Source organism: Chiloscyllium plagiosum, unplaced genomic scaffold, assembly GCF_037043375.1.
Source record: "Chiloscyllium plagiosum isolate Xiang-an unplaced genomic scaffold, Cpla_swu_hap1 HiC_scaffold_30, whole genome shotgun sequence".
NCBI lineage: Eukaryota > Metazoa > Chordata > Chondrichthyes > Orectolobiformes > Hemiscylliidae > Chiloscyllium > Chiloscyllium plagiosum.
In genome coordinates, this window is record NW_028270168.1 from 24,753,727 (window position 1) to 24,779,124 (window position 25,398).

Here is a 25,398-nt window from a genome sequence, read left to right on the forward strand (position 1 = left end):
GGGAAGTGGGTTTGTGTGGGTTACTCTTCGGAGGGTCAGTGTGGACTGGTTGGGCTGAAGGGCCTGTTTCCACACTGTAGGGAATCTCATCTAATCTAATCTAAATTATGCCTCATTGGAGTATCCCCTGGAAATCAAATCCATCTATTCCCACAGCCACCACAAAGGTTAAAAATGTTATAAATGTACGTAAAATCACCCCCCCCCCCCCAATTTATCTGATTTTTAGACATAGCCTTACAGAAATTCATTTGCTAACAATGATTACTTTTTAATTACAGATAGATTCTAACCACAGATTACGAATAATGATGACATAAAACTCTAACCCTCTTATATATGTGGCACATCTCCAAGGCACTGTGTGATAGAACCAGCACAATAACCTGATTAGCCTCCTGTTCTGAGGTTATGGCTTTTTTTTCCCCAAAAGTCGCTGGGAGTTCTGGTTCCAGTAGTCCAACGGCTTAGCTAGGCTGCCGCGGTGCATTCGGGGTGTTGTAGTCTTCTGCTGCCTTTCTCTTCCTGCTAACGGTCTGCTGGTTTCGCAGGAAGACACTACATCTCCCAGCAGGCATTGAGAATCCGCGCGCCCCGCCCCGCCCCCTCCTTCCCCTGGGGTCTTGTGGTGACGAGTTTTTTTGTTCCGCGAAGAAGCTGAGGGACGGTCCGGAGCTTCGAGTCGGCTGAAAGATGTCTCGTCAGGCGAACCGAGGTACCGAGAGCAAGAAAATGGTAATTTGTGGCTTAGAATTTCTGCGTTTAACATGGACGGAAAACAAAACTCGAACCGAATCAAGTGCTAAGTCTGTCAGCTGTGGGCCTGCTCCCGAGTTGGTGACTAACTCAATGGCCGCTACAGGCCCCTCATACTCTACTTCTTACAGACTGTCACAGTAGGCGGCGGGACAAACCCCATGTGTTTGAAGCGTTCAGTTTGCTTGACGTACACCTAAAAATGTACTCTGCAGTGAGTTTCGAGTGTGCCCCGCAGAGAACTAGGGATCTGAAACAAAAACACTGAAATTGTTGGCAAAACTCAGCAGGTCTGGCAGCATCTGTGGGGAGAGAGCAGAGTTAACCTTCCTAATCCGGTCACTCTTCACCAGACTTTTTTTTTCTGTCCACTGATGCTGCCAGACTTCTTGAGTTTCGCCAGCAATTCCTGTTTTTGTTTTGGAGTCTGTCACATCCTGATCATTGCCATTGCCCCTAGCCCAACATTGACAGATTTGAGCACTTCTGATTACACCATATAACTTCTTTGAAACTGTATCATCCAATAGTTTGGACCTCTTAAATACACGATATTGTTCTGTGCAACATCACGAGATTGAAATTTTACTACAAGTGCAGCAACTTGTGTTTATTTACAAGCTTAAAATAAACTTTATTGACAATGCCAGTTGGTGTGAATACGGACCTCTTCAAGTGCTTTAAGAATTGGAATTCTAAATGAATACACTGAATGAACAATTTAGGTACCCAGGCTAATGTTCTTGGGATGTGATCAAATCCAAATATGGCAACTAGTGGAATTTAAATTCAGTTAATGAAATCTAAAATTAAAACCTAATCCCAGTATTGGTGATCACGAAACTAGAATACACTGTGGTAAAACCATGGGCTGAGTAATGTCTTTCAGAGAAGGCGAACTGCTTTTCTTACTTGGTCTGATCTATGTGGGACTTTTGTTGTGGTTCTGTTCGCCGAGTTGGGAATTTGTTTTGCAGGAGTTTCGTCCCCTGTCTAGGTGACATCCTCAGTGCTTGAGAGCCTCCTGTGAAGCGCTTTTGTGATCTTTCTTCTGGCATTTGTAGTGATTTGAATCTGCTGCTTCCGGTTGTCAGTTCTAGCTGTCCACTGCAGCGGTACCGGTATATTGGGTCCAGGTCGATGTGCTTATTGCTTGAATCTGTGGATGAGTGTCATGCCTCTAGGAATTCCCTGGCTGTTCTCTGTTTGGCTTGTCCTATAATAGTAGTGTTATCCCAGTCGAATTCATGTTGCTTGTCATCTGCGTGTGTGGCTACTAAGGATAGCTGGTCGTGTCGTTTCGTGGCTAGTTGGTGTTCATGGATGCGGATAGTTAGCTGTCTTCCTGTTTGTCCTATGTAGTGTTTTGTGCAGTCCTTGCATGGGATTTTGTACATTAAATTGGTTTTGCTCATACTGGGTATTGGGTCCTTCGTTCTGGTGAGTTGTCTGAGAGTGGCTGTTGGTTTGTGTGCTGTTATGAGTCCTAGTGGTCGCAGTAGTCTGGCTGTCAGTCCGAACTGACAGCCAGACTACTGAAACCACTAGGACTCTTAACAGCACACAAACCAACAGCCACTCTCAGACAACAACTCACCAGCACGAAGGACCCAATACCCAGCCTGAGCAAAACCAATATAGTGTACAAAATCCCATGCAAGGACTGCACAAAACACTACATAGGACAAACAGGAAGACAGCTAATGATCCGCATCCATGAACACCAACTAGCCACGAAACGACACGACCAGCTATCCTTAGTAGCCACACACGCAGATGACAAGCAACATGAATTCGACTGGGACAACACTACTATTATAGGACAAGCCAAACAGAGAACAGCCAGGGAATTCCTAGAGGCATAGCACTTATCCACAGATTCAATCAATAAGCACATCGATCTGGACCCAATATACTGACCGCTGCAGCGGACAGCTGGAACTGACAACCGGAAGCGGCAGATTCAAACCACTACAAATGCCGGAGGAAAGATCACAGAAGCGCTTCACAGGAGGCTCCCAAGCACTGAGGATGTCACCTAGACAGGGGACGAAACGTCTGCAACACAAATTCCCAGCTCGGCGAACAGAACCACAACAACGAGCACCCGAGCTACAAATCTTCTCTCAAATGTGGGACTTTTGTTCTGCAAAAATACTTAATTCTTAATTGCTGTCTGCAATGGCCTTCCGAATCATTCAGTTCAAGGACAGTTGGGGACGGGCAACAATTATCTGATGCTGCAGTCAGCGATGCCCATATTCCATCATCAAATAAGCATGAGCGTGAGCACCAGGGTTATGGCTTTGAAAATAGTTTAAGGCACTTGTTTTTTTAACAAAATGATTTGGCTTGTGACCATGTTTTTGTTGTTAAACCTATTGCTTGGATAGCACATGAAATAACAAGCTATGATTTATTCTGCTAGACAGAAAAGGCTCATTCACCTATCAAAATTCCTAAGCCAAAGGTATCTATAATTTGAAAATATAATCAAGTTTGTTTTCAAATTTTCCTTTGAAATTAAAGCATTTACACAGATTGCATTTTTTATTTGCATTTAAATTCCAATATGTTACAACTAGAAAACAAATAGAAACTAGCTGTATTGTGGTAATGTATTGAGCTTTAATATGATCCAATTAATGTTTCTGACTTTTCTCAAAATTTGCCTAATCCAATCTTGTTGCTACATGCATTTGGCTTGGTCATAGAGCAGTGATGGAGGGGTGCTTTTTGGAATAGAGATCAGTAATCAGTGATGTTCCACAGGGCAGTGTTGGGACCTTGTTTGTAATATATATCTAAGTGACGTGGAGGAAAATGTAGATGATCTAATTAATGAGTTTGTGGATGACACCAAAATTGGCGGACTTGCAGATAGTGAGAAGGATCGTCCAAGGATACAGTTGGATGTACGTTGCAGATATGGGCAGAGAAATGGCAAATGGAGTTTAGTCCAGACAAATACGAGGTAATGCATTTTGGAATATCAAATTCCAGTACAAATTATACAGTAAATGGCAGAACCCTTAGGAGCATTGACGTGCAGAGGGATCTGGGCATACAGGTTCACATCTCAGAAAGTGGCAATGCAGGTGGATAAGGTGGTCAAGAAGGCATACAGCATGCTTGCCTTCATCGACTTGGGCATTGAATAAAAATGTTGGCAAGCTATGTTACAGCTGTATAAAACTTTAGTTTGGCTACATTTGGAATATTGTGTGCAGTTCTATTTGCCACACTACCAGAAGAACATGGACGCTTTGGACAGGTGTGCAGAGAACATTTAACCCCCCACCCACTTCTAATGTTGCTTGGAGGGTTTTAGCTATGGGAGAAGTTGAATAAACTCAAGATTGTTTTCACTGGAAAGACGGAGGCTGATAGCAGTCTGTAAAATTGAGGGTCATAGACACGGTGGAAAGTCAGAGGCTTTTTCCCAGGGTGGAAAGGTGAACTGCACGAGGGCACAGATTCAAGGTGAGCAGAGGAGAAGTGCAGGGAAAATGTTTCACATAGAGGGTGGTGGGTGCATGGAGGACACTGCCATTAGAGGTTATGAAAGCAGGCAAGTAACAATGTTTAAGGCATATCTTGATAGACATATGAATGGAAGGTAAACGGGGATAGAAACCATGTATGGGTAATGCTTAGCCGGTCTAAACAAGGACTAGGAATCAGTGCAGGCTTGGTGTACTGAAGGGTCTGTTCTTGATCTGTATTGGTTTTGTATGCTTAGCCATCATTTGCATTTTCCCTTGAGTTCCTTAAATTCAGTTCATTTTAAATTTTAAATGTAAAGAAGTGCATTTTAGCTTGTCCCATCTAATGTGTCTCAAGCATGAATTATATTTGTAAATGAGATAGCTACGAGCACTGACTCCACCGCAATGTTTGGGGCTCAGTGCAAGATACAAAAAGTTAATAATCACACAATACCAGGTTATAATCCAAGAGATTTATTTGGACTTCCAAAAAAAAAGTCACAACCCTCTCTCCCCGTAGCCCTACACACGGATGAAAAAAACCACCATTTCGACTGAGACAACACATCTATCCTGGGACAGGCTAAGCAAAGACATGCCAGAGAATTCCTGGCACTGGCACTCCAACCACAGCGCTATAAACAAACACATAGATCCAGATACCATCTATCAACCCCTCAGAAAACAAACAGGAAATGGCATCACCACAAACCCCAGGATCCCCATCCAGGACAAACACATAAATAGAAAGCAGGAGACAACAGCTTTGCTTCACTTGGAGGTCGCCACTGATGATTTTACCTAGCCAGGTAAAGAAACGTCTGGATATCAAACCTACAGCTCAGCGAGCAAACCTACACCCTAAACCTGTTGGACTATAACCTGGTGTTGTGTCATTTTTAACTTTGTCCATCCCAGTCCAACACTGGCACCTCCACATCAAAGGTAGAAAAAGACATAGCATTGGAAGCCAAAGACCATTTGTCCTTTGATTTGGATTTTTAAAATGTAAGAGGAAAAAAAACAGTTTTTAGTTTTGAATTTAGTACATTATAAAATTAGTCAAAAAATTTTCCTTCAATGCAATATTGTATTTTAGGGTGTAATTTGGTCATATTTATGTAATGTACAGAGGAAGTATTGAGTGACCTGTCACTGCTATATTTGCAAGTTCAATTTTTCACACTTGGATAGAATTCCAAATCCGCTGTATTTATCATTGATTGAATTAAAATTGTAACTGATATAAGAATTGAGTCCACTTTGAATGAATGAAGAGCCTGATGGCTTTACTTGAAGATAAAAATCATCCTTATACTCAAAACTAGTAGTCTTTTTTGTTTGTCAAGACAAAGGATATTACTGGAGATTGGATTGCATTCAGTAGTAATATAATTGGACTGTAACTCATAATACATCATTGGTCAAATCACATGTTGCTTTATTTTTATTCATGGATTTTCTTTAAAAACATAATCATGAACATTATAGTTTACAGTCTTATATTTTAAACACTAAATTAGTAATGGAGTTTTTTTTAACAAATGTGTGAAAATGACTGGATTTGTTAGAACTAATAAGTAATTTTGACATTATGGAGCAGTTCTCATATGGTCAGTACTCACAATTGGTTGCACAGTGTTGAGCTTTTATGCAGGGCAGAAGGCTGATGACATAAATGGTTAAAAACTTAGGCCAATTTAGGAAGATTATAAGCACTGTGACCTCTTCAGGTTCACAGTTTGTAGTCTGCTAAATTAATATTTCTAATAGCAGAAATAAAACAATTTTTATAAACAGCCATTAGGTTATCATATCATGTGATTGTGACCAGACAGATATAGACACTCAGATTACTATCACAATTTTTTGACAAATTTCTTCCCATATGTGTGAATTCATATCCCAAATCTATCTATGCCTGTGTGGGCAAGACATAACATCACTCAGAGTTAAGCTAGATCCAGTACAAGTACTTCCATTCTGAATTTTGATCTTTGCGAGTTTTCATAGTTCGACAAACACTGAATTGCTTATTTAGAATCTGGTTTCGATCGTAGTGCACTACAAATCAATTTGAGGGCTATCTGATAACTTAGATAATGATCCTCCTTATTTCTTACATGCATCCACTGGACGCGCTTCTGTTCAGAATGACTTGAGTTCATCTCAAATTTTCAGCATTAGTTTCATTTTTGCACAAGATATTCTTTGGCACAAATTAATCAATGCATAAGTTTCAAGTCCTATTTATGTTACTACTGTTGAGCATGTTTCTCTGAATTTTGTGGCCCTGTGCACACAGCAGCTAAATTACTCTTGCTAAAATCCATAAATGCCTGTCAATTTTGTGTGGTTCAGGAGATTGAGGGGACTGTCTTGGCACAGGTTCAAGTATGTTGGCATGATGTTGGTTTGAAAACTTCAAAGTTCAGATTATTTTCTATCAGCTTTGTCAGTTCAAGCATGATTTTTAAAAATAATTTAAAAAATCAAAACTGGTTTTGCTGAAATTTTCATCCAGATAAAATTGATAAACATCTCTCAATACCTTTTTGATTGTACATTCAGAAACAAATTTCCATTGTATTGGAATTAAGCTTGATGAATTACCTAGTTGGCTGTATGTGCATCTTGGGTTGAGTTCTGTTATGTTTTATCTAAATAATACATTCTTGCAATGTGTACTTCATTATGTACAAATTGTCTGATGTCACTAAATTTCACTTCTGTCTTTTTCCTGTCTCCTCTGCCTAACGCACTCATTCTGTAGTACTGGTATTTGCCATTCATTTCACCTTCTGCATCTCTGCATCTCATGGTAGGTGTTAGGAATACTAATCTCTTTGAAAATTGGTTTGCTGCATTGCATGTTTTCATTTTGCTTTCTGATTTGCTTCATGGCTATTTCTGTGTGATGAAAAATTTCTCCTTGGATTATGAAGTGGAAGGTGAAATTTATAACCCGAATTCAAAACATGATCTGATTTCTAGTATCTGTGAAACTATTTAAGATTATTTCATGAAGACGACAATCATTGTTTGAAGGTTTGTTCTGTGCATTAAAGGAATGTGTTTGAATTACTTTGACCAAAATTGCTGATTTATACTTCAACTATCCTGAATATATCTATAACAGTATGGAAACTACATTTCTGGTCGAAGGAGAGTTTTTAAAAAAAAATTAAGTGCATGCTCCTTGTTAACATTCTACTGGAATGGTAGTATGCCTTTATTTGTAGAGATATTGGCAGGAAGATTGAGTTGGGCTTTGACTTAGATTGTCTACAGCCCTCCAACGCCCCCACCTATTTTACTCTTTCTCACCCAGTTAAATAGTTAAGAGGAGGAAGTGCAAGTGTTGAACTACTAAATGTGAGTTTGCACCTTCAGTTCTTGATAGCTGACGATTTTATTTGCCATGTTGTGAAGCCCCATGGTCTCAAAGTAATTGGTGTGGAGTATAACAGGGCAAAGGGATGTGCAGTAGCTTTTATAGAATAACTATCACTTATTTTCAGGAGTTTGCTTTGTTGTTTTGGGGCTATCGCCAAAGAGGTTTCCTGGAGTAATTATAAAATATTTGCAGTTTTTTTTCCCTGCGTATTGCTTCCCAAAGAGGTTAGAATTACTGGTAGATGGGGGATGCTTTACCTGGCTGCGAAATTTGATGGAACTGAAGAGAGTCAATAGAAAGGATCTTTTCCTTTTGTATGTGGGATAAGGAAAGAAGTTGGGAAAGAATCTAAGGCTGATGAAAAGATGTGAGTTTATTGAGTGCAAGGCTGAGTTAATTGAACAGGGGAGTTGTATCCTTGATTCCTGGTTTGTGCTGAATGAATGTCAGTCATTAGGCACTGAATTAGAAAGGGAAGTATTGGGCATGTGACACTGTTTCTGTGTGTGTGTTTTTGTGTACATATACCTGTTGGATTAAGATCACCAAATTAATTAGTCTGCCAGGATCTAATGTTGAGACTTACTTACCACTGACCATTGAGTGAAGTACTGTTTGATCATTTGCTCTAGAAGACTGTATAAAAAGAGGAAAAGGTGAAATGAAATATTAACCACAATGCTGCTTTTAGCTTTTGCTTGCTGCACCTCAGCATTTGTTGACAATTATTCAAAATACAATGCATTCAGTTCATTAACTAATGCTGTAACAAGTAAAAATTTAAAGTTCTGTGTTTTATGATCCCATTGATCTAAAATGGTTGCAGAACCAGATTAGTTGGAAGCACTCAGCAATGGGAATAAAGTGAACATTAGGTTTATATTGTGGAAATCCTGCAATTGGTCTGTATTAATCATTTGATTTTGTCTTTCAATTTTAATATCCATGACTTTATTAGATAAGATGCAAATGGATTTAAAAATTCCAACTATGAAAATATTTTTCCACCCATGAATCAGATGAGAGAGAAAAAGAAAACAAACACTGGTTTCAGCAAAATATGCCAGTTTGATTTTTTTCCCTGAGTGATGCAAGGACATAGATTTCACCTCTGACCCACTTATGTGTCATATTCCAGAATATCATTGAAGGAGTTCCTTAGGCATATCCTCGGTCCAGCCCGCTTCAGCTACTGCATCAATGACCTTCCCTGCATCATTAGGGCAGAAGTGGCGATGCTTGGTCGTGATTGCAGAGTGTTCAGCATTGTTTACAACTCCTCAAATATCAAAACAGTCTACGTCCCATGTGTCAATACCTGGATGATATCTGGGTATGGGCTGACGAGTAGCAAGTAACATGAATGATAATTGCCCGGCAGTGACCATCTTTAGCAAGAAAGAACTTAAACATTGCCCCTCAACATTACCTTTGCTGAATCCTCTAACATCAACACACCGCAGGTAACCATTGACCAGAAGCTGAAATGTCTTTGCTATATAAATATTATAGTCCAAGAAATATGGATGTCATAGTCCCAGAGGATATTGGATGTTCTCTCAATAGGGGAGAGGGGGAGAGAGAGAGACAGCTGGTGCTGAGTTTGACCTGAGGGTCACCACAGGGGGACAAGCTTGAGAAAGAGGGGACTTCATGATAATGTCAGCTAATGTGGGAATTGAACCCATGCTGTTGGCAACACTACATTCTAAACCAGCCATCCAGCCAATTGAGCTAACTGACCTCCATGGCTGCAAGAGCAGATCAGAGTGCAACCATCTGTAAAGCATAAATGAGGACTATCATGGAATGCTCCTCACGTGACTCGATGAGTGCAGCTTCAGCCACACTCAAAAAGCTTGATGTCATCCAGGACAGAGCAGCCCACTTCATTGACATCGCATCCACAAACATTACTGCCTTCACCAAGATACTGCAGAAATTCACCAAGGCTCCTTGGCACCTTCTAAATCTGTGACTGCAACCATCTAGAGGAACAAGGGCAGCAGATGCATGGAAGCATCCAGACCTGCAAAATTCCACACACCCCCAAGAAAAATAACAATTCCTTCACTTTTGCCTGGCCAAAATTTTGGAATTCCCTTCCTATCAATATTGTGGGTGTGCCTCCACAAAATGGACCACCACAGTTCAAAAAGGTAGCTCATTACCACCTTCTCCAGGCCAATTAGGGGTGAGCAATGCATGTTACCCTAGCCAGCAAGCCCACATTCCCTGAATGGATTTTAAAAAAAGTTGTTACCATTTTGATCTTCTAAGCTTTCACATTCATTCTCTTGAAATATAAAGTAAGGTTTTAAGTAGTAACATGTGACATTGTTCTTGCTTGTTTGAACTAACAATTAGGAAGGAGATATTAAAGCATTATTATTGTTCTAAAAGGTTTCTGGAACTTTACATTTCAAAGTAAGTTTTACTATGGATAACGTTTTTTTAGTAATTGGGTTCTGCCTACCAAAGTCCAGTTCCTGAAAATGTTCTCTGGATAGGTGGATTAATTAGCTTTGTTCCATTATTTTGAATGAATGAATATTTTCTTGATGAAGGCTTCTGTTTCTCATGTGTGTTTCATAAATAGCAATAGGAAGGTTTATACTCACATTTCCAAGAGGTTATATAAAACCTGGAACAATGTATCTTTAACTACCGTGAAACTGAAATACTACTTTTCTACTAGGGTTAAAATGATATGTAAATAAATTCATAAAGTTAATAAAAATTAGTAAAATGACAATTACATATTCTTGAGCTGCTCCAGTCTCTTATATCACTATAGTGATATTGTGCGAGTATTCAAGCATTGGCTCAAATTGCTCAACCTGAATTTTTTGCCTTTTGTAGAAATTCATGAAAAATGTATAGAGGTTTGTCTAATTTTTGGCAATATTTAAAACGTGTATGTCTGGGGAAGCAGTTTCAGTTTGATGTCAAGGTTAACAATTCGTTCAATGCCTTCAGCTGACAAAATTGTTGTGCTACTACCAGGAACAATGCTCATGAGCATATGTTTGGTATGTGGGTGATGGCCTGACAATAAATGATCAGTCACAATTTGAGCTGTTGCTCACCGTCCACTTGTGAAGCAAAGGGACACATCTTCTCTGGCCCATCCTCAGGCAGATGAAGGTTGTAAGATTGGACTTTACCACTAGCATAAATCTTCAAATTATTAGTGGAATGTGTTCCAATGAGGGCTACTGAGTTCCAGGTGAGTGCATGGAAACTTTAGTGACCTAGGCTCAATCATCTTCAGCTGTTTCAACAAAACTGTCTCTGTCATTAAAATCAGAAGGAGGATGTCACTGATGATTGAAAGTAGTCCTGGTCTATTCAACCTCTTCCTATAGCTCAAACTCTCCAACCCGGCAACTTCCTTGTAAATCGTGTCTAAACCCTTTCGAGTTTCACAACAATTGCACGCAGTACTCACTGCCATTTGCAAATCCTCAGATATTGAAGCATCCATGTCCATTTGCAGCAAGACGTGGACAGCATTCAGGCTTAGGTTGCTAAGTGGCAACTAACATATTTACTTGGCACTTATTTACATCAATGACCACCTCCAAAAAGAGACAATCTAACCATCTCTCTTTGACATTTAATTGCATTAATAGTTCTGAATCCCTACTATTTACATAATTGTGAGGTGCTGCATTTTGGAAAGAGTCAAAAAGTGTGGTGCTGGAAAAGCACAGCTTGTCAGGCAACATCCGAGGAGCAGGAGAGTTGACGTTTCGAAGTTGCTGTCCAACTTCTGCAGTCCTCACTTTCTCCAGCATTTTGGGACGACAAATCAGGGCATGACTTATATACTTAATGATAATGTCCTGGGAATATTGCTGAACAAAGAGACCTTGAATTGCAGGTTCATACTTCCTTGAAAGTGGAGTTGCAAGTAGATAGGATAATGAAGAAGATTGGCATAGATGAGTTGGACCAAAGCTTCTGTTTCCATGTTATATATCTCTGTGATTCTATCAGCATCATGGGTCCAGTGACCAGAAACTGAACTAATGAACTGTGTAAAAACAATAGCTACAAGAGCAGGTCACAGTCGGGGAATTCTTTAGTGAATCATTCATCTCTCTCCCAAATCTTGCCTCGCATTTACAAGGCACAATCATGATTGTGATGATATGCTATCCATTTACCTGGATGAGTACAAGTGTGCAAACATCTGACAATTTAGAAATATAAAGGAGGACCCACCATCTGTGGTTAACTGAAGAAGTTGGGGAAAGCATCGGACTTAAGGAAAAAGTATAAATTTGCGCAAAGCTGAATGACAAGTGATTGGTCAGAATATAAAGGACGGCAGAAAAGGACAAAAAGGTTAATCTGGATGAAGCAATTGAGGTATGAGAGGCAGCTAGTTACAAATGTCAACACATATGGAAAGAGTTTCCATAGTACTTAAAAAGCAAAAGAATAAGTGGTTCCCTGGAGGGAGAGAGGAGGTTAATGGACAATTAGGAAATGAGAGATGAAACAAACACATTTTTCTTCTTTACTAGCAAGCCAACAAAAAAAATTAGTTGTAAATCAGGTGTTGGAAGGAAGAGAAGAACTAAGTAAAATTCCAATCACCAGGAAAGCAGCATAAAGCACACTGATGGAGCTACAGGCTGACAAGACCCCAGGTGCAGATGGATGTCATCCTAGGATCTTAAAAAGGTATGATATATGAGGTAGTAAATGTGTTGGTTTTAATTTTCCAAAGTTCCTTCATTTAGGAAAGGTTCCATCATGCTGGAAAGTAGCAAATATTACACCTCTATTCAAGAAGGTAGGGAGGTAGATAGCTGGAAAACTGTGGGCCAGTGAGCATGACGTCTGTTGTGGGGAAGGTGCGAGAATTGATCATTGAAGAGATTAACTACACACTTGGAGTGAGAGGTAATGAGGAAGACTGTGCATGGTTTCATGAAGTGGAAATAATATTTAATCAATTTATTTAGACTATTTTGATCATCCTGAATGGTGGAGCAGGTTTGAGGGACCAAATGGTCTACCGGTGCTCCTACATCATTAGATTGTGCTACAAGTGCAACGCCACCCAGGACAAAGAAGCCCATATATCATCTCATCTATCATCTTCAACATTTACTCTCCTCACCATCAATGCAGCATGTATGCCATGTACAAGATGTACTGAATCAACTCACTGACGCTTCCTTGACGGTTGTTTTCAAACCAGTGAATTCTGCGAAGGACAAAGGCAGCAGAAGTGTGGGAACATTGCCTATATATGCCCCTCCAAACCACATACCATCCTAATTTGGAACCGTATCTTTGACCTAGCAATGGCGATGGCATAAATCCTGGAACTTGCTCGCTAATGGCACTGGGTGTATCAACTTCACATGGACTGCAGTGGTTTAAGAAGGTGGCTAATTACCATCTTCTCTTGGGCAGTTTGGAATGGTCAGTAAATGCTGAGTTGAAGTTGGGTTACTTTAATCCTTTGATCTTGAGCTGTTATTCATGGGCTGTCGTCACCAAGATATATTTCCATTTCCGATATTGTCATCCATTGCTCTGTCTCAGTCTATACTGGAATCGTTATCCATTAATTTGTCCCCATCAATTTGAATTATTCTAATATCCAGAAGACTGCTGAAGTCAAATAGGCCATGAATTGTCTGATGTAACATCTAATCATACTGCATGGAAATAATGTCTAAGAAAAAATTATAAATCAAATATTTAAAAAAAAATTACAGGTCCATTTTAGAATATAAAGTATGTTTTGAAGTGCATTTCTTCAATTTGTTTAGTTGACAATGCACATGAACACTGCAGTTTTGTGCCAATTTACTGAAGCTTGAAAGTTGTCAATGAGGCTCATTTGTGATACTCTGAAAGTTATTAATAATATCAGTTAGCACATTAGTGTGACTGAAGGTTTGGGTTCAAGTCCTAGCTCTCAGGAGATGTGTCATAACCTGTCAAAAACATTAATTAAAATAACTGTAACTAGTTCAGTGAAGGTGCATTTATTTTTAATTAACTGGTTTGATCTGATCAGTTGCTTGAAAATAAAATTTCTGTGGACTTACTCATGATTATTTTGCATGATCTCATTGAAAACATTGGACAGTACGTTTGGTCAGTGGATTCAACATTGTTCCAACTACAAGATGCACAGCTGTGACTTACCAAGGTTTCTTCAACAGCACCTTCCAAACCTGCAACCTCCTTCACCTGAGACCAACAAGAGCAGCAGGTGTGTGGGAACACCACATGCAAATTCCCCCCCAGGCCACACACCATCCTGACATGGAACTATTTCACCATCCTTCATGATTGCTGTGTCAAAATATTAGGTCAAACCCATTTCAAACAGCAACCTGGGTATGTCTACATCCTGTTCAAGAACCCCGCTTGCAACCATTTTGTCGAGGGTAATTGGATGGACAACAAATGCTGGCCAAAGCAATGATGTGCATGTGCCATAAATAGATACTTTAAAATTTCAAAAATGAAACTAGAAATTAAAATTGTTTATTTTGTATTGCTTAACCTGTTTTCCACTTCTCACTTGCTGCCATTTTCTTTGGCAGTGGCTGTATCTAATGATAATTGATATATGAATCAATATTTTTTTTTCATTTGGTCAAGGAACAAGTTGCTCGTTCATGTTTTTAAAATGCAGTCAATATGTTGTCAAACTTGTTAAACAAACTTCTGATCTCCTTTATCAACAACCAGCTTCAGATGGGGGTAAGAATTGTAAAATGTTTTGATGCAGTTCTTGGTGTTTCCAAATACTTTGCTAAATTTCTTTCCCTTCCTCAACAGAACTCAGAGTTATTCACTCTGACTTATGGAGCTTTAGTTACACAACTGTGTAAAGATTATGAAAATGATGAAGATGTTAATAAGCAGTTGGATAAAATGTAAGTCTATTTGAATGCTTTAGTCAATATATGCAAGGCCAGCGCTTCCCTTTGTAGTTGCCAGATTTGCTGTAGTATTTCCATGTCTGATATAATGATTCTACACTAAACTTTAGCTAGCTGTGTGAGTCTTCAGTTGAAGGATTAAACTTTCTCACTACTTACGCATGAGGAAGATGATGCATGTACATTTGTCTGTTTCCATGGTTCATTCTTTTCTGGAGCAATGCAACAGCCTGTTACATAGAAACATAGAATATGGGAGCAGGAGTAGGCCATTCAATGCCTTGAGCTTACTCTGATATTGAATATTACTATGATTCATCATTGAGCTCAATCAATGCCCATATCCCTTGACCCCTTTAGCCATAAGAGCTATATCTACCACCTCTTTGAAGCCACAAGGTTTTGGCCTCAACCACTTTCTGTGGTAGTGAATTTTATCAGCTCATCACTCTCTGATGAAAAAAAGTTCTTCTCAGTCCGGTTCTAAATGGTTTAGCCCTTCTCCTTAAACTATGACTCCTGTATCTGAAACGCCCCCACCATCTGGAGTATCCTTCTTGCATTTAATTTATCAGAAATGCAATATTTGGATTTTAACATTGATACATTTTATTTCTTGATTGAGAAGCCAAGGTGAAAGTTTGAGGTCCATAAGACCATAAGACATAGGAGTGGAAGTAAGGCCATTCGGCCCATCGAGTCCACTCCGCCATTCAATCATGGCTGATGCGCATTTCAGCTCCACTTACCAGCGTTCTCCCCGTAGCCCTTAATTCCTCTAGACAACAAGAATCTATCAATCTCGGTCTTGAAGACATTTAGCGTCCCGGCTTCCACTGCACTCTGTGGCAATGAATTCCACAGGCCCACCACTCTCTGGCTGAAGAAATGTCTCCGCATTTCTGTTCTGAAATGACCCCCTCTAATTCTAAGGCTGTGTCCACGGGTCCTAGTCTCCTCGTCTAACGGAAACAATTTCCTAGCATCCACCTTTTCCAAGCCATGTATTATTTTGTACGTCTCTATTAAGTCTCCCCTTAATCTTCTAAACTCCAACGAATACAATCCCAGTATCCTCAGCCGTTCCTCATATGTTAGACCTGTCATTCCAGGGATCATCCGTGTGAATCTCCGCTGGACACGTTCCAGTGCCAGTATGTCCTTCCTGAGGTGTGGGGACCAAAACTGGACACAGTACTCCATATGGGGCCTAACCAGAGTTTTATAAAGTCTTAGTAGTACATCTCTGCTTTTATATTCCAACCCTCTTGAGATAAGAGGTCTCCAGTACAGAATGTTTGAAGAGATTAAATGAGGAAGTTAAGTACATTTCAATGCAGTGATTGCATTAAGCTTAGAATTTTAAAGAGATTGAACAAAAGTGAATTGGTTAGGAATTCTGCATTCTGTTCCTATTAACAAAGCATATTCCAAAAGAAATGTAAGCTTCAAGTGTTCTGAACACCTGACTGTTACTAAGTGTACTTTCTGTTGATGATGTGCGTTTCTGAGTTTTGACAAGCTGATAAGTGCATCTTTTGGTAGCAATGGAAATTTCTTTTCTCTTATATCTAAAAATTATTTTCTAATTAAAGATTACTTTGAATGTTTTACAAAGGAGACCCGGGTTTGAAGAGTTTTATATGACTTCTTTTAAAATAATTATTTTCTACTAAATAAACAATATTGGTTTGTCTTATGTTTCAACAAAGGGGTTACAACATTGGAGTCAGACTGATAGAAGATTTTTTGGCTCGTTCTAATGTTGGAAGATGTCATGATTTTCGTGAAACTGCAGATGTCATTGCAAAGGTGAGTTAGAATTTTACATGAATTAACTCAAATTAAATACCCTTTCAATGCTGATGGTCATCTTATGAAGCAAAACCTGTTAGAAATGGGCAATATTATTAGAACTTGCAAAACTAAAACCGCTTCAGAATCATGTTTTTACAGAATCAGTAAGTATATGTATTTTTAAATATTAGTATATGTTGTGAAGGCTGTAATCCAATATCAAAAGTTTCAACATTATAACATTTGAGACAGAAACTTCTTTTATAAAAAAAATTGTATTTCCTGTGACCATCTTAAAAGAATCCTCTGGCAAATTTCCAAATTAACACAGTAAAATGCAACCTAAAATCAGCATAAACTAAATGTTACATAGTAGAGGTATTAAGAAGATAACTGTTATTAATGTCATAACTATAATAACCCCATACACATTCACATACATCTTATGTTTTTAAGAGGTAAAACTTAGTCCCAACTTCTCTGTTCACCTTTTTCTGTTAGACTGTGTTGTAATATTGAGTCAGTGACTGTTGAATGTCCTTTCCATCAGTGTCCCAAACTGACCTCCAGCAGCATGGTGCACTCCTATAATTCTTGTCCTGGCCATACTAGAAGGAATTTTTGAGTTCTTCTATGTCCACAAACATTGTCTCTGACCAGGCAAAATCACATGACCAACACTTTGCCTCATAGCTAACAATAAAACCAGCCTTTTCCCTTTGCTTTTCTCTTTCATTTTTAAAATCTGAGACAAGAAGTCTACAATAGCAAGTACATATGTCCCTTCCGTTGTGTTCAGATTTTAAATCCAAGGCATGAATTTCAATAGCACTTTATCTAGGACCCTGGAACCCATGGTAGCAAGCTATGAATAGGCTGATTTTGGGCAGATGTTGCCAACAGATCATGTTTTTCTTCTTTACTCTAAATTACTTGATACGATTTTAAAGAGAGTGTCTAAATCAATACCTTTCTTAAAACCTTGCAGTCATAACACAATTCCAAGCCTTGGCTAGAATTTGCTATGTTTTGTAGCAAATGCAATTCTATAACTAGTATGTTTGGTACTATGTTAATTGATGCTGTGGCTGGAAATTGCGTCTGGTAATATCCAGGGGTATCTACTTTACAAAAGTTATTATGTAGGTGACTTATTTACATGGCTATTTGTAAGATGCCCTTGTGAAAATTATTGAGCCTATTTTGTAGTCAGCTGTAGCAAGACATAAGCAAACAACTGCCTGTACATTTTTCATGGGCTGTTAAATGGAGATCTTTTCTAATTTAGAATCTCATTCATTAGAGGCCTTGCTTGGCTAATATTTGGAAAGAAGGCACTTTCTTATGAGGAAAGATTGAGTAAGTTGGACCTGTACAAGTTGGATTTTAGAAAAATTAGTGATGAACTTACTGAAATATGGTTCTGATTGGACTCAGCAGGATAGATGTTGATATGTCATTTCCTATTGTAAGGGAATTCAAAATGAAGGGCGCAGTTTAAAAATAAGCAGTCTCCCATTTAAGACTGAGATGTGGAAGAACTCATTCCCTGAGGTTTGTTGATATCTGAAGTTCTCTCCCACAGTGAGCAGTGGAGGCTGCATCATTTAATATATTCAAGGCTGATTGGACTGAAGTCAAAGGTTATGGAGTGCAACAAAAAAATTGAAATTAAGATAGCAAATAAAGATTGGATGTGAAAAATTGAATTAAAAGTAAAAGTTAAGTGGATAGGAAAAGTTCAATTAATATATTTTAAATTTAAAATTCTTCACTAATAGCTTATGAATACAGCAAATGAGTTTTATCTTGTAAAATATCTTGTAAAATTAAGCTTTGTGGGCAATGAAGTTATTTAACAGTATAATCATTAACCACACTTTTTTAAAAAACTATAATTATAATTAACTTCTACTTTACTGCAGCAGGCTTAACGTGTGATGTTTTTAGTTGATAAATAATGTGCAAGTACTTCAACTTCACACAGTTGAATGTGTTCTGATACTGAGGTACTGTAATAGTATAGCCTTTGGAGGAGAATGGCAATTGGACTGCAAAATCTGGATTTTCATATTTGACCATGCAAGTGTGTGCTTCAGATGTTATAATTTGATTTCCTCCATAATGTAGAGAGCTGTTTGTTTCACAATTATTATATATGTAAAATCGTAGCCTTTTATTAAAAAAATGTCATCAGGTAGTCACGTTGATTTATTGCTTGCAATTTTTTAACTTGCTGACAGGTTGCTTTTAAAATGTACCTGGGTATAACTCCCAGTGTGACCAACTGGAGTGCAGCCGGGGATGAATTTTCATTAATTCTGGAAAATAATCCACTTGTTGACTTTGTGGAATTGCCTGATAATCATTCTGGTTTGATCTATTCTAATCTTCTCTGCGGAGTTCTGAGAGGTGCATTGGAAATGGTGAGTGCATCTACAGTTTAACACTTAATGCTCATTTAGCCAAGTCTGATTCCATATGAGTTTATTTAGGCAGTAGGACCATGCTTGTGTTTTAACTTGATTCATGCATTAATGAACAAAAGAAAGAGTTACATTGATATAGTGTGTTAAAACATTTCACAGTTAATGATCACATTTCAGTAGTTCATGGTGTTGTAAACTAGAGAACAGTATGTGGTAATTAACATGCATGATGTTAGAAGCAGCAGCAAGTATATAAGGACCACATAATTATTTTTTGCTTGTAAGCAATATTTGTACACAGGATCTTGGAGAAAATGTGGCCTTCTTTGAGCATCTAAATTGAAGGAAGCACTTCTGACAAACAGCACCTCTTTAGTACTGCAATGTAGCATTAAATTAGATTATGCACAAAGGTATCTGGAGTGGTGGGGGGCGCGGGGTTCGCGGTCATGGCTGGGCTGTTCTTCAGAGGGGTGGGGTGGTCTCAATAAGCGAATAGCCTTCTTCCAAACTAGGCATTCTGAATTCCTATCTACAAAACCATGCTGACTATCCCTAATCAGTCCTTGCCTCTCCTTAAAATTGTTATCCTTATAATTAACTTCATTTTAATGCTTTCTGACTCTTGCTGCTTTGTTGACTTCTGGGGGAGGTGCTGACACTGTATTAATGCCAGTGGGCTAGTAATACACCAACTCAAGCCAAAGTTTTGGAGAAATTGCTTGAAATCCGACAAGATAGATGGTGAAATGTAAATTCAATTTTAAAAAAAAATTGGAATTAAAAGTGAAATTAATCACCAAGCAACCATTGTCAATTGTTGTTTTAAAAAAAAACTTAGTTTATGGAATGAAACTTGCAATTTTACTTGGTCTGGTCTACATTTGACACCAGACTCCGGCGGTGTGGTTAACTCAACTGCCCTCTGAAATCGTCTGGAGAACCAGAAGTTCAAGGGCAAGCAGGAATGATCAAAAAGTACTGGCCTTGCTTAGACATTCCCCCTCTCCACTGGCAGCCATAACTACAGCCACCTCAGCCGGAAGCTGTTGTAATGCCTCTTGAATTTTTTCCAATTTATAAGGCCATCCTTCAATCCTCAATTCTCTGAATAAGGTTTTAACTATCCAGTATCATCTTTGGTTTGGTATCCTATTTTGTCTAATTTGGCATGCCAAATTGCCTTGGGAATTTCTTCAATGCAAGAGGCACTATCTTATGAAAAGTTGTCGATCGTTTCAATAAAGTGAATTTGGCATGCACTTATGTAGTTTGGCCCAGAATAGAACATATCTGAAGAACAGTCACTGGACCTGAAATGTTCATAGAATAATACAGCATAGAAACAGGCCCTTCAGCCCACTATGTCAGTACCGACCAACAAACGCCAATCCTACTTATGTGCATTTGATCCACAGCCTACTGTGTGTTGGCATTTTAAGTGTTTTAAGTGCCTCTTAAATGTTAAGAGAACCTGCGTCCACCATCCTGTCAGGCAACGTGCTCCATATTTCCATCACCCTCATGGTGAAAAGGTTTCACCTCCAATCTCTTCTAAACCACTTACTCCTCACCTTAAACTTGTGCCCACTGTTCTTAGATATGAGGAAAAGATTCTACCCTGCCTCTACCTCTCGTAATTCTTGTATATTTTAATCAGATCCTGTGCATCAAAGACAACAAATCCAGCCTATCCAGTCTCTCCTCATAACTGAGACTTTTCATTCCAATGAACTATCCTGGTGAACCTCTTCTGCACCCCTCCAGTATAGTCACTCCTTGTGGTAATGTGGCGACCAGAAATGTACACTGTGTTCCATCTTTGGCCTAATCAATATTTTATAAAGTTGTAGCAAGATTTCCTTACCCTATATTCTGGTCCTTGGTTTATGAAAACAAGCATCCTGTCTGTCTGTGCTGATACCTTCAAGAAAAATAGATTTATACAGAAAAGTCCCTTTGCTCCTCAGTACTCCCTTGGAACCTACCATTCATTGTGCATGTCCTTACCTTATCAAACTGCTGACAATGCATCACCTCACACCAGCATTAAATTCCATCTGCTAATGCTCTGTCCAATTTACCAGCTGATCAATATCAGATTAGCCCGAGACCATCCTCCTAACTATTCACACCATCACCAATTTTTGTCATTTGCAAACTTAGTAATTATACATTCTATGTTCAAATCTAACAAACAGCAAGGGTCCCAGCACCTATCCTCATGGTATGTTGCTAGTCCCAGGCTTCCATATGCAAAAACCTTTGCCTTCTAATTGCAAGCCTGTTTTTGGATCCAGTTTGCCAACTTGCCTTGGATCTCATGTGCTCTTACCTTTTGGACCAGCTTTCTGTGGGACCTTGTCAAAGACCTCATTGAAGTCCATGAAAATCACATCAACAGCACTGCCTTCATCAATCTATTGAGTCACTTTTTCTGCCTCTTTGGTGGCATGGTGGCTCAGTGGTTATCCCTGATGCATCACTGCATTTAGTCAAGGGTAAATATGGGGTAGAGGAATGGGTCTGGGTGAGTTGTCCTTCGGAGGATCGGTGTCGATTTGTTGGGCCGAAGGGCCTGTTTCCATACTATAGGGAATCTAATCTAATCTAATCTATTCTAACAAATTTGTGCTGACACAGATGCTGCCAGACATTGAGTTTCACCAGCAATTTTTGTTTTTGTTTAAAATTTCCACAGTCAGAATTTCTTTTGATCACACCTGTTTCTCAAATGCCTAATACAATTCCACTTCCACTGACCCTGTACAGTAGGATTGAAGTTTACATGCAAATTATTTTCTCCTTGCTAGTTACTGTGATATGAATTAACTTTGAATCAAAACCATTTTAAAAGTTTCTCTTATTTTTAAATAATTCTCCTGCCTATTTGAATAGTTATTCCAATAAATTAAGTTCCTGTATGAAAGCAATTTATTCAGCTGGTTGTTTACATTTGTGTGATGTATAACATAAATTGAATATCCACGAATTGATTTCAGAATAGTCTATTCATTTTTCAGTAACAAATATTTTAAATTGTCATTAAATCAGGATGAGTCTTTTAAAGACATATGTGTATATAAAAGAACGGTTAAATCATGGATGAAACTATGATCAAGTGTTTTTGATGTTGTAATGCTGTAAGTATGAGATATCCTGAAGTTAATTGACCATGAGTTGAAAGGAAACGAACAATTCTGACTTTCAGCCAAGAAGCTAGTGGAATCAATAGTACTGATTATTCTTTCCTCAACCATTTCTTTCTTACAGGTTCAAATGGCAATCGATGTGAAATTTGTCCAGGACACACTCAAGGGTGACAATGTAACAGAAATCAGACTGAAATTCATTAAAAGAATTGAAGAAAATCTTCCCGCTGGAGAAGAATAATATGTCATAGTACTATATTATTCTGTACAGTAAGAAGATATTCTGTCATCACAGTAGATTGTTGCATTGTGAAGTTGTATTATTGGCAAACGTTTGACATTTAAAGACCCTGAATGGAAAACAATTTATTAGCCATGGATTTAACCTAGAGAGACTCGAAAGACTGAATACGGCAATGAATTCCTGTGTTCGTGCTCTGCCACATTCTTCCAGATCATATCAAATGTTGAAGTTTTTCATTACTGTTCTATAATATGTATATCTGTGGATTATAAATCTTTGGGTCTTCAAAAGGTTGTCATCTTTACTACTTCTTTTGACACACAGCCTATGTGTTACTTCTGAAGAATGCAATGTTAATGTTTCCAAGGTCACCACTGCTTTTGTTCCTCCCCAACCTGTCGTCCGTTCTGGTCAGGGCATTTTGTTCAGAATGATTGAAGAACTGTCTCATTAACATGTATCATTGTTTCTGGTTGCTGACATCATGGATTTGTGAAATTTTATGTTGGTAGCAATGTGGAGCTGCATGGGGATTGAAGGAAAACACCTTTAAAATGATAAATAGTGATAAATTTTGGGACAGTTTTCAGATGCTGACTGATCTGCGAAAGAGGAAACACCCTTAACATATGTTTTGAGTGAAGCTTCGTAGTGCTTTTTTTTGTGTTTTCATTATTTCTTGTATTTGCATTTTTTTCTTCTTGTTTGTTTGTGCTTATTGAGGGTGCTATGTATCCTGCATCATGTTGTTCCGACTCTACTTATATATTGCTTCACTGGGGATTTAATTTTGAATGGACTCTATTCCAGCAAAAACCCGTTTCTTCATGTCCAATTGGTTGTATATTCCAGAGATGATCCAGCTAAAATAGAAAGGAAGTTCTAATTTCTTCCATTAACGTTCCAATGTAAACAATTGAAATTCCACCCCATATACTTCCAATAACAGACAATATAGCTGCCTGAAATGATTATAACAGGTTGGTTTCATCTTGTTTGAGGTAGAACAATGGTAAAAAGATGTACTTTTTTGAGAAACTGCAGCACTGAAAGCGTTTATGTAAATTCATCCAATTGATACAACTTGGTGGCTCCATTCAAATTGTCCGGACAAATACTGCGACCCATAAAGTTACTTATTTTGTGCTTGCCATTGTCAAGGTTCTAGTATGTACCGGAAACTTTTCAATAGAAAACTGAATATGCTTTGTGCATTCAGATTTTAACGTTTCACCTATCTAAAATCTGATTTTTTGTTTGTACTTTATATCATTGGAGTCCCAAAAATTATGCAATAAGATGCTGAGGCTTTATTTAGTCCAATAATAACTTATTTGTATTCATTTTGTTATTTAAAATGTTTTTAGTTTGGTATCTGATGTAAATTTCAGTCCAAGTTTGAATGTGATACTGACGAAGATATTTTGTTTCTAACTCTGAATTCCATTGTCTGACACTTACATATTTTCCAAATCATGAAAAGACTATGTTTGTTTATCAGTGAACAATTATAAGCCTGAAAATGGTAGTGAACGATGAATGGAAAACCAGGTGACATTTTTAAAAAGCCAACCCTTCAAGATTTTCAAGAGAAGAAGTTAGTTAAATTTGATTCTTATTCCAAGGAAAAGATCCAGGTACCCATATCGGTTTTTTTTTCTCTCAATAGCATTTGGCTATCTAATTTTTACCTGATAGGAGAAGGAAAAAATTAATTGAAATGATTTCTTTCAACACATAATACAAATATGTCACTTTCACTTAATGTTATGCTGCCTTGCTGCTAAGAGGTTTCCAGATTGGTGGACGAAATGAGGGACAGGTCTGGTAACAAAAGTAGCATCGTGTTTCAGCTTGTATGCAACTTGGAGAATTTTCTAAACACTTATGTACTTCCGAAGCTTTTTGAATCTGTATCTCAAAATTTACTGTGATTACCATTTTCCTTCTGAACACTGATATTGAGCACTGGATTTGGTGAGAAGCCTACTTTTAGGCATTTTGCCTGTTTATTTTAGGTTGTTCTGGAGTTACTTCAAAGCAAAGCCAGTCTGCTTTTGAGGTATGAAAAGAAAACTGGTGATTAAATTCTGCATAGGTAGAGATGTGAATCCTACTCCTGCCCCAACCCATCGTGACCTAATTCCAAAACAGGACTCTGATTCAATTTAGAAGCAGTAAATGGGCAGCATTGCATTATACAGGAGATGTAACATTTAAAATGTGAATTTCTTATCTAATAAATAAAGCTGTATTGTTTATAATATTTAATGTATAGACTTTATTGAAAACTCTATTTGAAACTCAGTTAAAAGGACCTGATAATACATAACATGAAGTAGGACCAAGTTTTTGAAAATTATTTTACTAGAACTGGGTGTCGTTAGCTCGGCCAGCATTTGTTGCCCATCCCAAATTGCCCTGGAGAAGATGATGAGCTGCTGGATTAGCCATTGCCATCTGCAGTGATTGTAATGAGGTCAGCCAGTTGGATTTCTGTATATGAGCTCCCTGATTGGGGCTGTTCCAGGTCTAATCAGGGTACAAACAGGAATGTCAGGGATTTTGTTTTGAGAGCTGGTTCTGAGAAAGCTGGACCCGGCTCAAGTACTATGTGTGTGTAAATAAAAGGTGACTTGGTGATGGGAAACTGGCCTCTGTGAAGTTATTTCACTGTCCATGTGTGAAAAGTACGCCATAGTGCTGTTAGAATTTTAGGCAGTTCCAGGATTTTGACCCAACAACAGTGAGGAAACAGCAATATAATTCAAACCAGGGTCATGTGTGACTTGGAAGGGCCGGGTGATGCTGCTTCCTTTATCTTCCGATGTGGTGAATGTTGAAGGTTTGGATGGTGTTGGTGAGTTCCTGCAGTACATCTTGGTGATGGTGCACATAAATGGTGGAGAGAGTGGATGGGGTGCCAGTCAATGTGTTAGATGGGTCATAAATTGGGATCCAAGATGGCGGCGATCTGATAGAAGGGTTGAGCTCTGCACCATAACCCAAGTAAAGTAGTGCTTTCACTCTCCTTCCCCCCCCCCCCCCCACAGGCCATTTATAAGAAAAATCAGGAAAATAAAGCAAAATTAAAACCTCAAGAACCTTTAAACACTAATTTTAACATTTTGGGAAGAAGAAGGTGATCAAAAGAAAGGGATCACGAGGTTTGCAGCAAGTTGGGCACTCCTCTACAGTATCAGATGTGC

At 38.5% G+C, this 25,398-nt stretch overlaps 1 protein-coding gene across 4 annotated transcripts; it reads left to right on the forward strand.

The window, feature by feature from the left end:
* The first annotated feature begins 608 nt into the window (after positions 1–608).
* trappc3 (trafficking protein particle complex subunit 3) lies at positions 609–24,839 on the forward strand. Of its 4 annotated transcripts, XM_043717622.2 has the most exons (7): positions 679–735; positions 3,185–3,226; positions 7,018–7,065; positions 14,464–14,561; positions 16,280–16,379; positions 18,608–18,790; positions 22,067–24,839. In XM_043717622.2, the coding sequence occupies exons 1-7, from the start codon at positions 694–696 to the stop codon at positions 22,184–22,186; spliced, it is 633 nt and encodes a 210-aa protein (XP_043573557.1). In that variant the 5' UTR covers positions 679–693; the 3' UTR covers positions 22,187–24,839. The 4 variants fall into 4 exon arrangements, with proteins under 4 accessions (XP_043573560.1, XP_043573557.1, XP_087832947.1 ...); XM_087976821.1 differs by lacking the exon at positions 7,018–7,065; XM_043717623.2 differs by lacking the exon at positions 3,185–3,226.
* The last annotated feature ends 559 nt before the right edge of the window (positions 24,840–25,398 follow it).

What these genes read in the sequence shown, in the direction of transcription:
- trappc3 (XM_043717622.2), top strand. Translation starts at nt 694, where the DNA reads ATGTCTCGTCAGGCGAACCGAGGTACCGAGAGCAAGAAAATG. An exon ending in TCAAAATTCCTAAGCCAAAG is followed by an intron (nt 3,227 to 7,017) that starts GTATCTATAATT and finishes CTCATTCTGTAG; the next exon opens with TACTGGTATTTGCCATTCAT. An exon ending in TGAGAGGTGCATTGGAAATG is followed by an intron (nt 18,791 to 22,066) that starts GTGAGTGCATCT and finishes TCTTTCTTACAG; the next exon opens with GTTCAAATGGCAATCGATGT.